This window comes from Chlamydotis macqueenii, chromosome 6 (genome assembly GCF_036417535.1).
Source record: "Chlamydotis macqueenii isolate bChlMac1 chromosome 6, bChlMac1.mat, whole genome shotgun sequence".
Lineage (NCBI taxonomy): Eukaryota > Metazoa > Chordata > Aves > Otidiformes > Otididae > Chlamydotis > Chlamydotis macqueenii.
The window spans coordinates 21504773-21518384 of NC_141561.1; the positions used below are offsets into that span (position 1 = coordinate 21504773).

General features: G+C 37.3%; 1 protein-coding gene across 1 annotated transcript in view; it reads left to right on the forward strand.

Annotated features, from left to right (window-relative positions):
* The window catches only part of LOC104481449 (uncharacterized), a 33096-nt gene extending 20647 nt beyond the window's left edge, over positions 1–12449 (forward strand). Inside the window, exons 21-36 of the mRNA XM_086750590.1 lie at positions 396–464; positions 867–935; positions 1814–1882; positions 2503–2571; positions 3266–3334; positions 4731–4799; positions 5472–5540; positions 6378–6458; positions 6837–6872; positions 7974–8010; positions 8138–8695; positions 9328–9569; positions 10157–10247; positions 10337–10423; positions 11827–12015; positions 12442–12449. Of these exons, the coding sequence (XP_086606716.1) occupies positions 396–464; positions 867–935; positions 1814–1882; positions 2503–2571; positions 3266–3334; positions 4731–4799; positions 5472–5540; positions 6378–6458; positions 6837–6872; positions 7974–8010; positions 8138–8695; positions 9328–9569; positions 10157–10247; positions 10337–10423; positions 11827–12015; positions 12442–12449 (1812 nt within the window). The remainder of the gene's footprint in view (positions 1–395; positions 465–866; positions 936–1813; positions 1883–2502; positions 2572–3265; positions 3335–4730; positions 4800–5471; positions 5541–6377; positions 6459–6836; positions 6873–7973; positions 8011–8137; positions 8696–9327; positions 9570–10156; positions 10248–10336; positions 10424–11826; positions 12016–12441) is intronic.
* Positions 12450–13612: the final 1163 nt, after the last annotated feature.

Sequence of the window (13612 nt, forward strand, 5' to 3'; positions counted from 1 at the left end):
ATAAAAAAGGGGTAAAAAAGTACACTGAAAAGACTATTTAAAAAAAAAATTAACAGAAACATATACATGTTTTCAGTATACCTGCACAGCTGGGCAGGAAGCCTTGATTGCTGGATGTGCTGGACCAAGTCTTGAATACACTAAGAAAGGGAATTCTAATAACATGTATTTGTTCAGTGACTGAGAAGAATCTCATTTCCATTGAGAAATCAGAACTATGCTTGTTATCAGTTCTTCAAATAGTTAGATTTCACTCCACATAGAATAGAACATTAGAAATTTTAATAGAATTTTAATGGAATATGAGAAATTGTTGCATAAATGTTTTCTCTATGAGATGCTCATGCTCACTTTCAGAAAAATCCATCAGTTTTGCTCTCTTTCCTTCACTGCAGGGAGAGCCTGGTGTGCCAGGACGTCTTGGAATGCCAGGCCCTCCTGGAAGAGCTGTGCCTGGACCAAAGGTAACATCCACACTCCAGCTCCCAGTGCTTATAAACACAGGGTAAAAACTGAAGCAGGCCATGCTAATATTTGTGTAAATTATTTCAGCTTTATGAGGTCAACTAGAACTTCTTCTTTCCTATGAACAGAGTTATGGATTGTATCCAGTCTAGTTACCACCATGCCCTGGTATTAACTGTATACCAGCTTGAGGTGTGGCGTACCTATGTTAATTTCTTTGTCTTTGATAGCTTTGGCTATCAAAATACTTTTATTTCTTCTGCTTTTGGTGTTTAATGCTTGCAAAAAAATAGCTATTATGTTTGATATAGATAAGTTTGCATAACAGAACTCCAAAACCACAGTCTGTGATTGGTATTTAATAAAATACATAACTAGAATATATACTTTCTTCATTGCAGGGTGACATTGGGTTACCTGGTCTTGCTGGACCAATTGGAGAACCAGGTTTTGGGCTTCCTGGTGCAAAGGTAGCTCCTACATTGGCAAACTAATTTCTGATAGAACTGTAAAATAGGGCAGGATTTCAGTGGAGCAACAGCAAATCAGCTGGGATGGTCAAGTGTTTCACAGTTCTTAACATGTATGTTGTACAACACTGGCAGAGTATAAGGATTTGCAGAGCCAGAAAACTATGGATCAGTCTTACAGACTTTATGAACTATAAGCTTTCACATGTCAGAGAACAAAAAAAAAAAAATTGAAGTTTTTAATTGATGAGGAGTGAATACAGAGAGAACACCTGATTTATGTGCTTACAACAGCCTACCCGTCAAGCACCGTTTATTTTTCTCAGCCAGGTTTCTTTGCTTCATTCCTAATTTTGATACAGGGTAATCCACAGACTCAAAAAAGTTCTCAGGACATGGGCCAAACTGGCAGTATGAGAAGAGATGCCTTAAGTAGTGGAAGAAGAACATGAATAAGTAGCTAATTTCTAAGGACTTCTCTCAAGCACTTCTCTAGTATTGCCTCAGTGTTACCTAGATTCAACTGTCCCAAAGTTGGAATAATCGTAATCATGATAAAAATGCAGGGAATGTGACTGAAGTCATTCCTTCTTACATGTAGGCCACAAATGACAACCGAGTGAGCTCTTGAAAAAGGTTGAAATTAGTGACTTAGAAGTGAAAGATTCTGTAAATCCTCAGCACTATTAAATATCCCAGTTTTAGTCCAGGATTAATAACCTACAATAATCTTTCTTGTAGTAAAATACATTAGCAGATAGATAGACAGATAAAATCAACTTACAGTATATTTGCCAAAGAAGTTTCACTTTAATGGAAAATTTCCTGATAGCAATTGTATTGGTATTCACCTCAGTTGTTTTTCCTGCCTTCATCAGGGTGACCGAGGTCTTCCAGGACCCCCCGGGCCCTTTGGGCCAAAAGGAGATGGTTATCCTGGCCCACCTGTAAGTTTATACACAATTTTGAAAATGTGAATTGGAAACCAATAGGTGCTGCACCAAAGTGATTTGCCTCCATGGCTGACATGCTACGAAATATTTGATGGTCTAAAAGCCTAAAAGGGCTCCTCAACTGTCTTCCAGAACCACTAAAAAAGCAACTACTGTCCAAAGAGCCAGAAGAGCAAACCATCCTCAGTTCTGTTCATCAGGTTGTTGAAGATGTGGCAAAGAATTGGTTGACATACTTTACAGCCCTTTATAGAGGTCTTTACTGGTAGATATGACCAATCCCTGCAAAAAGGATACAAAGAGAAAAGGCTCCTTCCTGTCTCTTCGTAATATTTTTGTGCAATGTGATGCAGAACTGCTGCTGCCCCTGCCTCTCCAGATCAGACTCCTCAGTCTTCAAACACATGCAGGCCTCCTGCACGACATGCAACACACATGTAAATGCCACCAACACCAATTCTGCCTTATCAGAGTAGAATTTACCCAATTGTAGATCGCAGTGATCCCACTAACAGACCATATATTGAAGATACTACAATATTAATGTTAGCAAAAGCATGTAGTCAATATAGGCGTAAATTAAATTCATATTCTGTCTGTGCATATAATTTCAGGGCTTGCCAGGCCTTCCTGGGATTCCTGGTGAACAAGGCCCAGATGGAGTTGGACTACCAGGACCTAAGGTATAGATCTTAACTTCTAGAAAAGTAAATGCACATGTGTTCTCTACTTAATGCAGATGTAATTCCTACCCATAGGTCACAGTCAGAATACCTTTTTAAAGCATCTTTAACTTACTTGTCAGTATATAAAAGGTAGCTATTCAAAGATCTTCAAAAAAGATCTTCAAGCTTCACTTCAGAACTCATCCTGATCCAGATTGCAGGATTACTGGACTTAGCACAGGCAATTGAAGGATTGACTACAGCTCTTTAAATATGTTTAATGTCTCTTAAAAAGACATACATCTCTTTTCCACTCACCTCAAATCCCTAGCTGTCTGAAGGCACTGACAAGAAAAAAGCTATAATAGTGCCAGTGTGAACGTACTGTCTGATTCAACTGACAGAGAGGAAGCAAAACCTTTTTTTGGTTTGGGGAACCTGGAGTTCATTTTATTAAGTGGGAATTATAATTCCTGTGTAACTATTGCATAATTGACTGTACGTGTCTTGAATATGTTAAGACCAGTACCCACTGTTTATCCCAAATAACTTTCCTGTCCTGCCTGCAGTATTAATGGGTTAGCATTGTTTAGACTTGCACTGTGATGTACAATAATTCTCCTCTCTTTGTCCCAACAACAGATCCTGGCAATTCTAGAGATAAATTAAAATTTGGTATTCACTACTTATTTTTTAAAGTATCGACTTTCAGGGTGATCCCGGTAGTAGAGGACCAGTTGGTCTCCCAGGTCCCCCAGGAGAAGGCCTGCCAGGACCAAAAGTAAGCTATTTAAACAATTATGTCTCCCATTGTCAATTTTCTAAAAAAGAAAAAAAAAGTATAGTATAAAAATATGTGATCATGCATACACATCTATGTGTTTTCTGTCTTCCCTAGAAACAACTAATCTGAAAAATAAGATAACTAAGGAAAACAGTGCCTTTATTTTGTAGAAAATTTTCTTCCTATTGCATACAATAAATTATAAAGTGATAATCTTGCAGTGAAGATCAGTGACAAAACATTTAGCTCCTGCAGACATTAGCTGCAATTGAGTAGCAAAAATTTCTTCAGACCTAGCATTGGTCAGAATTAATGGCCTGGCAAGCACTTACCGTGTCTTGCCTATACCACTCTTACAGCTACAGGCATACTGTTGAGTTCTTCTAAAATTAATTCCTCTTTTTTTTTACTGTATAAAGCAAGTCCATAATCATCTAATGACCAATATGATGACCAATACCTGCAAAAAGAATTATTTGTGTAATTATAATACACACCATGAGAAAGGCCTGGAAATAATTGTAACATGAAAAGCAATTTTCACTATGAAACCTCCCAAATTGGAAACTCTTACGCTCCTGCAGCTCAGCCTTATAAGTCTATTAATACAAAATAACTCTTTCAGAATGTAAATATAAACAACCTGAACAAGGTCAAATGCAAAGATTTTGCAACATAATAATGTATTACCTGCACAATGTGGCTTATTGGTCCCAGAGATTCAGTTCCTGTTGGCATGAAGGCTAGGTCCACAGCTAAGCAGTGGTGAAGCACTTCCCCAGCCAGTGCTAGTCCCAAAGACTGGCATGTGCACAGGACCCTTACAAATGATGAAATTTGAGAATTTCATGCAGGGATACTGGAATAGCAATATAGGCATGAAATTAATATAATATGTGGGTTTTGATTTCTTCCTATGAATAACTTAGGGAACTGAAATGTTTTCCCTAGAATTCTTTTAAAAACTAGTTTATAAATGAGCAACAAGTGTTTATTTGCAGTGCCACATTAGTATGTCTGTCTATAGGTCTTACTGTGTAAGCTTAATGGTGATGAAAGATAACAATAATAATCTTCTCTTAAATCTTAATTCAGTCCCCAATGTCCCACCAATATAATCTGTCCTTCAATGCAATGTATATTTCTATCAGCGAGGCGATTCACGTTCAATAAGCATTAAGCCCTGAGTGACTCCTTTGAAGTATAAACTGGATTTTAATAAACTGATAAAGGATAAAAAGATTCTTTGTCAGCTAGAGCAATCTTAACCTGACTACTTCTAAAAAGACAGCAATTTGGTAGAGGATGGACAGGAAATTACATGGTGGTATAACAATTTATTCTGTATTTTTATTATGAATATTGTCTTTAATGATGCCGTGTTTCTGTCTAGGGAACCATAGGACGCCCAGGGCCACCTGGCTCTCTGGGACCTCCTGGTGAAGGTATTCAAGGAATTAAGGTAAAAAGACTCACTGTCTTCAATATTTAATCTGTGTGAGTGCCAATTTGACCATCACAGAGTTATGGAGATTTCACATTGTTTCTTACACGAGGAGAGCCTCAGGCTAGAAAATGAGAAGAATAACATGAGCACCCACAAAGTATGTTCTGTCTCTACTGCTGTAAACAACAAGCTCAAGACCGTGTGTATTGAGGGAGGAGGAAGCAGGGGCATCTTTTATCAGTGAAAGATAGCCTTACAAAATGAAAAATACCATTCCCCCTTCCCCAACTCTCATGCCCATAGGGACAGTCTGAAGTAGTTTTATGAACTACCACCTATGGTATAGAAAGAGTCTCCATCCTTAATCTATGTGTAATATTAATTTTTCCCTGTAATATGCACTTTAACTCAAAGCATAGATCAGATGAGACAGACTTAAAGGACAGAAATAAGAAAGGGGGAATGAGAAGGAACAAAATGGGATGAAAAGAGAGAACAGGAGAATTAGAACCAATAATGATCATACTGATGAAGTATTTGAGAAATACAAACTAGCTACTACATTGTCTCAAGTACCTCAAGATACTTGTTAAAATGCAGTTTGAAACACTTCCTCTTTGAACATTTAAAATTAATGCATGATGAATGCTTACAACGGGTTAATATCACTATCTGGATTATCATTAGGGTGAACAAGGAATTCAAGGAATGCCAGGACCACGAGGTCCCCCTGGAGAAGGGCTTTTGGGACAGAAGGTATGATATTTAAATCAGAGGTAACGTCCTAGACCAAAACCAACATACTGAGAATGCTCATTACAGTCAGCTCTCATTGAAGCCATGTGAATTCTGTGAAAAGGGAATGGGGATTTGGGAAAAGCCCAGTCATTCACGTGATCATTTTAATGTTTTATAGCAGCATCTCTTTCAGAGTTGCTTATTTTAATATCATATGAGGCTTATCTTCTACTGCAATTAGAAGAAATAGTGATATTAGATTTAATATCACTGCCTTTCTGTTCCCATCCACTATGCAAAATTTGGGGAATACATCAATGTTAAGAAAAGAGAAATGTGGGTTGGAATCAGTTTTTGGATATGATCACATTGGCTCAGAAAGGCTGTTCAGAGTCCTATAGCCTACTAAAAATCAAACCAGGAGGCATTAATTTATCTGTTTGCTATCCCAAACACCTTTTCTGGGCCAAAAGGTTTCTCAGAGCGATATTCCCATTATTCATTCCAACTATGTCCTTGCCTTTCTTCTCAATTTCCCTACTGTTATCTTATTTTTCTCAGACACAGATATTAATTTCCATCATGTAATATTCCATGAAACCCTTCTGTCTACATGTACTTTTTGAGACGGTTCATTGTTCAAACTGCTTCAGCTATTTTTTCCCATAAAAATGCTTCTCCGTTACTACAAGTTATTAACAAAATTCACAAATACAAATTGATTTAAATGATTTCTAACAAAGATTTCTAACTCATGTCAAAAGCTGAATTCAACAAAGACAGCTACAGAGAAATGTGACAGTGTCATAAAAACTGACTTACACTTTCTGTCTGCTTACAAACATTGTTTTAAAGGGAGATCGAGGAGCTACAGGTGAAAAGGGGAAAAAAGGAGAAAAAGGTGATGTAGGTGACCCTGGTTTATCTGGAGAACCGGTGTGTACCTCAGGTTTATCATGTCTCTTTTCTTAAACTGCTTAAAAATAAAGCTAGGTTGTGTGTTCTTTTTGCTATTCAATGGCACATAATCTAAAATACTTAAGAAACTGAAACTATGAAAATATTTAAAAGCATAAAGAGGATATTTCCATGCTGAATCCTTGACTTGAAGTCATCCAATTCTCGTAAAAACCTCACCGTCTTAGGAGGTTGTAGATACTGCATCCACAAGGTAATATCACAAAACCACAACTTTTTCTAGCCAAAGTTCTTATTGGCCAAATATTATTCTACTAATGGTATTGATTAAGTCATAGTCTGAATTACAATCTTATTAACTAATTGCTGTGGCTTAATTAACAATCACTGTTGCAGGGCAAAACTGGACCAAAGGGAGAGCAAGGCCTAACAGTAAGCAAATTCCATTATTTAAACCCCATAAAGGCAAGATACAAACAAAATGCAAGATACTATCAGATGAAATGTATCCTATGTTAATTATTTTGCAAAGAGTTTTCTGACTATAAGTGGTCTCTATAGAAAGAAACCACACAAAGGTTTCTGACTTTTTCTCATCTACTTTATGCTGAAATGGAATTCAAAGTTCCTGGTGATTTTATGTATTTTTCTGCTACACGTTCTTTTACAGTTAGTGATAGATGACCCAGGTGTGTACTTGCTGAAGGAAAGTTTTTTTTAAAGTATTTAAGGAGCAAAGATCTTCAAACCTGTGACAGTCTATCATGCTATATTATACTTCTGCTAAGCCTGAACTGAACTAGACCCAAATGCATTAAACATGTCAGTGAGTATATAAATACTACGGAGGTTTATGGTGGAGGCCAAGAAGCAGTAGCAAAAGGTTGTATTTGAAAGACTAACTCAGTGCACTTCAAAAAATATAACAAATGATTGCTCTAATAACAAGAAACATTTTGTTTGCATGTCACAGAAGCTATCACTTCCCTGAACAGACTTCAGACAGCTGCCAGACAGCTCTGAAGACAGCAGCTCTTTTTTAGCTGGGTAATACAGTGGGCAAGGTACATCAGGGCTCACAAATCCGAATTCCGTTCTGTGTTGGCGCTCTGTCATATGCCAGCTCACTACAAGCAATACACTTCCTGAAGCTGAGTCTATTTCTCTACTCCAAATACATTTAAAAGGGATATCCATATTATTCAGATGCTACAATATGAATAAGTTTCAATGAGAACCAAATAATGACAAAACATTCTTTACAATAACATAGGGAATTGTTTTAGATAGAGGTGTTATTGTGTTGTCAAGTTAATGAATCTTATATGCCATAGAAAATAGTTCACTGTAAAATGTGTGACTCATTCCAAAATTGGAAGGTCAGGTTTGAAAGTTAAACAGTAAGATTTTTCTTAAGTCCCTGTAGAACATAGATATTCATTATAAACAAAATATTTTGTAGTGTCAATATTTTATCTCATTTGAAAGAGGCAAATTGTAAAATATTTTTATATTTATGTTTTTCATATCCAGAGAGAAGATATCATTAAATTAATAAAAGAGATATGTGGTAAGTACCCAGGAAACCTTTAACTTGAGATTCTATTTTTTCCTTATTACATTTACATTCTTCTTATTTCCAAAAGGATACCAAGTAAAGTCATCATGATCTGTTTTTTTTTATTTTTCCTTTGCAGGTTGTGGTATTAAATGCAAGGAAATTCCTATGGAGCTTGTATTTGTGATTGACAGCTCTGAGAGTGTTGGACCAGAAAATTTTGAGATTATCAAAGACTTTGTAACTGCTTTAGTAGACAGAGTAACCGTAGGCAGAAATGCTACCAGAATTGGCCTTGTGTTATATAGTTTAGAAGTTCGGCTAGAATTTGGTCTCAACAAGTACACAACACAACAGGATGTTAAGCAAGCAATTAGGAAAATGCAGTACATGGGAGAAGGCACTTACACAGGAACTGCTATCCGTAAAGCAACCCAGGAAGGATTTTTTGGTGCTCGAACAGGAGTGCGAAAAGTAGCTATTGTGCTAACAGATGGCCAAGCAGACAAGAGAGAAGCTGTAAAACTAGATATTGTTGTTCGGGAGGCTCATGCAGCAAACATTGAAATGTATGCAATAGGAATTGTAAATACTTCAGATCCAACACAGGTTGAGTTTGTGCGTGAACTAAATCTGATCGCTTCGGATCCAGACAGAGAACATATGTATGTCATCGATGACTTTAACACCCTTCCAGGTGCGTTCATTGCAGTTTTATTCTGCATTGTATCTGACACTTCTCAGAACAGGGAGCGTGGGAAGAAAGCATTATCTCTGAGGAAATAACATTTTGATGCTGATCAGGGTTAGTAACAAGGTGCAAAGTAATAGGAAGCTAGAGATACAGATTCCCTTCTTTTAAGGAGTCATGGTATAAGGCAATGATACATCATAACAAGGAGGGATGTCACCTAGTGTAGGAAAACAGTTGTTTTAACTAGGTTTCTAAGCTGAGTAAGTGCTCATGTTCTGTAAATCTGCCAGACTGGAAACCAGAATCTAACCCACTGGCATAAATTCTACTTATCCACTTCCGCTGGGAAATAACCTATTTTCCCACTACCAACTAGTAGTTGGTACTAAGCTCAGATGAACACTTTTAGGTGAGTTCATGGTATTTGTTACCATGTAGAGGACTTACAGGCTGGCAAATTTGTGACAAATAAAAACCATAGCCCAGGGAGCCTAGAATAATCTTGTTAGATCTATACAAATAATCCAGAAGAGTACTGGATTACACCTGTGTTATTTTTGTGTATAAATAATCCAAATTTTAAAAATACATTTAATTTATCAATATGATGAGTTTTTTACTTTTATTTTAAACAGCTCTAGAGTCCAAATTAGTCAACCAATTTTGTGAAGATGAACATGGTGCCTTAATATTCAACCGTAATGGAAATGGTGCAAGCATAAGTGGACCATCTTTCCATTCAGTATCTTCAAGTTCTTTACATTACATGCTTCAGAATAACAACGTTAATAGACAGTCACTTTCAGCACAGACACCTGGAGTATCTACAGTAGAAAGTCCTCTGAATCTTGGCAATCTTCCTCAACCATTAGCTCCGGTATGAAAATTCAGCAGGCTTTAATTAGCAAAAGTTTTATATATATTTCCTTTGCTGTTGTTTGATGCAGTATGTAACTGTCCCCCTACTTTTCTACAGGACAGGTACTGTAATAGCTCCTTTAACATGGTATGCTCGGAGCTGGTTGTTCAGAGTAAGAGTTCTGATGTTGCATGCAGACAGTTACCCAATGGCTATAATTTATTCCTGATACTGTTACAAGGATTATTCTTCCTGTGTTTAATATAGAAATATTTGTGCCACAGTGTGAAACATAACATTATGAAATTGCAATTACATTGTAATAATTAAATCTAAGAATAGTAATTAAACTCAATTGTAGCCTATATTTTTAAGTTTAGAAAAAATTCTGTAAAGGTCAACTGAAAAAAAATATATCCCAGGTTTAGGATTGACAACCTTCCTGGTAAACCAATCACGTGAGGTTAAAATTATGATTCTTAACACTGAAGGCAGGGTAAATGGGAAGGAAAAACATTAGAAAACCTCTAAGTGATGAAGGGCTTGTTCATTTTGAGACATTTCACAGTATCTGAAAAGCAAAGAAAATCAAATGTTTATTTCAGACCAAAGTACCTCCTGTGGTAGTGTATGAAGCCTATGAAGAGGAACAAGAGGAGGAGGAACAGTCATCCTTGCTAACAGTGGATGCTAGAGGTATTTTTATCATCATTCATTTCTTCATCTTCTAGTTATTTTTGACTGATCAAAAATCAATGTCTTGTTCTGTTTCTTTTCACCTGCAGCTGTGGTACCATTATTGCCATCTAAACCATCACCATCAGATAAAGTGATGACATCTCTTTCAACTGCAGGGCTCACACCAAGGCCAGGTTATAGATCATACTTAGTTTTTCATTTTGTTCCCTCTTATCCTGATAGTAACTTTTCATAAAGCTTTAAATCAGAGTAATTTTGTTCCACTCTCTGAACATTTCATGAACTCATGCTGTGGAAGATAATCCATTTCAGGATTTTGTAACAGATCTAGTTGCAGTTCTTGTCTTCCCAAATACCAAATCCCACTGCTCCACCTACAGCAGAAGCAGGGTCAGCTATAACCTGAGACAAAGCTCACAAAGGGAATTAAAAAGAGAACATAGTGCTAGCTGAGGTGGGCCAGTGAGCTGACAATTTGTCAGCTAAGAAGGATCAGTCTATGGAGATGGGAGGCTTCATTAGAAACTGAGAAGACAGTGATTTCAGAATTGTATAGAAAAAAAAATAGATTTCTCCTTCATAGAAGAAACAGGAAAAAACAGTTTAGTCATTTGAAGGAAAGTATAGGAATTAGCTGGCTATTCAAAGGATCTATTCTTTTCATATGAAATGTCCAAATGGACTCTGTTCTTCATTTCGGCGATTCACACTTTTGAGTTCCAGTAAAGTTGTATTATGATGGGAGCGAGAGAAGAGAGCAATAGAAACATGTTCCCACGTTTCCTGGGAACATGGGCATTACTATTATTCTGTCTCTGGCAATAACTTGGTTTTTTTTCCCCTCAAGTGTTAAGATACCAGTTGCCAAAGACAGAATATTGATGTCACAACATTAAACTTGAAGGAAAAGTATTTTCTGTCTCATGGTATTATTAAACTGAGACTAGATTAGTATGTCACCGTCCTCTAATGCATATCTGTAGGAATCATTAGACCAACAAGCTTTACATTCAAACTTAACTAGTATGTACATAATCGCTACCGTTGTGTTAAATAAGTAGCACAAACATCTTACAAAAGAAAGACTGAAGTTTTATATTCTTCTTACTATTCTAATGCCTCTTCCCCCACACCACAAAGACAACTAACATACGAAGCAATGTACTGCAGGATGACCATCATACCTGTGGTTTGAAAACAGCAGATGCAACTAGCTTACAGCTCTTTGGCTTACAATTTTGGGTTGCTCACAAGACTGGTTGCTGATAATTAGATTTCAAAAATTAAATTTCAAAATTATCAGATTTATATTGTTTGCTCCTCTTGTATGTGGAGCCATAATACTATTATTTCTGAAGTGACTAGAACCATGCCAGTAAAGGAACAGTTTACTTGACCTACTAAGATGCTCTTTTAACTTGCCTTCAATGCTAACATCTTTAGAAGTAAAAGTGAATCTTAAACTGCAGTATAACATTAGCAGAAAAAATAAAATCAGAGTTTAAAAGTTAAAATCTATGCAATACAATTGATTTTTACAAACTGATTTTTTCTATTTCTTTTTTTTTTCTTTTAGAAAGTATCCTGGACCTACGATGCAAGTTAAGGCTGGATCAAGGGCCTTGCCGTGTTTATATCATAAAATGGTATTATGATAAACAAGCCAATGCTTGTGCTCAGTTTTGGTATGGTGGTTGCGATGGAAATGCAAACCGCTTTGAGAGTGAAGAGGAATGTAGAGATGCTTGTATATTTTTTTCTGGAGGTAGGAATTTATCTCTACATAAAAATAAGCAAGTTGAAGCTATTTGTTATTTGCATTTGTTATGACATACCCAGCATGGTATCTAAACCCAAACCCACTAATTCAAAGAATATTAACATTATGAAGCCGTATGCTCACTAATTTAAAAAAATGTCTACCTATGCAAGCTCACTTTAATTCTTTTTGCATATATTGTATGATGTAGTCCTTATTTCACCAAACAGCAAAAGTGCAAAATTTCCTTTTTACTAAGGTATAGTAAGACACATATAGCATTTGCCATAGTAATTGCCCATCCTTCTCCTAGATCTTTAAACACTACCATTGTACAATCACTAAGTATACTCCATTTTAAATTATATATATGGCTTTGGAAAGCAATCTTTGGTCATTAAAATAATGTAATTTCTTTTCTTTCTGTTACAGAAATCTGATCTTTGGCATGGATTCTGCAACAAAGACATCACTTTTTTTATAAGCAAAAGTGTTCCCACAAATCCTATTTTAGTATTTCCAGTGTAAAGTATCAATTTCCAAATTATATGCAGAGTACTACTCAGGGGGTTCAATATATATACAGCACATGCATCAGCTTCTGGCCTACGTGCTCTCCAGGTCACAGGACAGGGAAGTGGCTCAGCTACCCACCTTCCCCAACCACATCACCGTTACCTTTAGTCCTTTTTCCTGCAAATTTTCCTCAGTTTCCATTAGCTAGCAAGATACCTGACAAACGCAGTTAGAACACATCCACAGATCTATATGAGTGACTGTGCCAGTACCTGGCATCACTAAACCAGTTAGTTTATGTTAGCTGTTATTTTATGTCTAAAGTTGTTCTTGTCATGTTTTGCTTCTGAAAACCAAGTCTAATTTTTAAATGCATTTTATTATTTTAATGTTTCTTAAAAAACTTTTTAAACTTCAAAACATCAAATGCAGCATGGAGTTTGTTCTGTATTGCCCGTCACCGCCATATTGCTTTTTAGACCTGTGTCTGCCGGTATATGATGCGTTTCCTGTTACTCGACTTAAAAGCTTGTTTCTAATAAAACATTTCTGGTTTTACTGCCAGGACTGAGAATGGATAACGGTACATTTACCGGACTAAAATCTTACCTCACTGCTAAATTATTGTTAAATATGCTTCTGGTGACGTAACGGGATTTCTACCACAGCCCCTAGTTAAGACTGAACATCTCAGATTAGGCACTCCTGCCTGTGAAACCCGATGGGCATTTTTGCTCGGGTTTGTGGGGTATGTTTTTGGGGTTTTTTTTCCGAAACAAATGGTAAGTTTAGCATATCAATTAAAAAAAAAGAATTTAATTTGGCTTCAAGTCAACCAGCCGCCACCCTTCCTACTTCAAGAGCCCTCAGCCTCCCTCACCTCGCTCTTAGCGCCAGCGCTGGAGGGCGGGCGGCGGGAGGAGGAGAAGGAAGAGGGGAGCGGGCGCGCGGGGAGCGGGCGCGCGGGGAGCGGGCGCGCGGGGAGCGGGCGCGCGGGGAGCGGGCGCGCGGGGAGCGGGCGCGCGGGGAGCGGGCGCGCGGGGAGCGGGCGCCGCCGCAGCCAATCCCGCCCGCTGCGCGAGCGGGA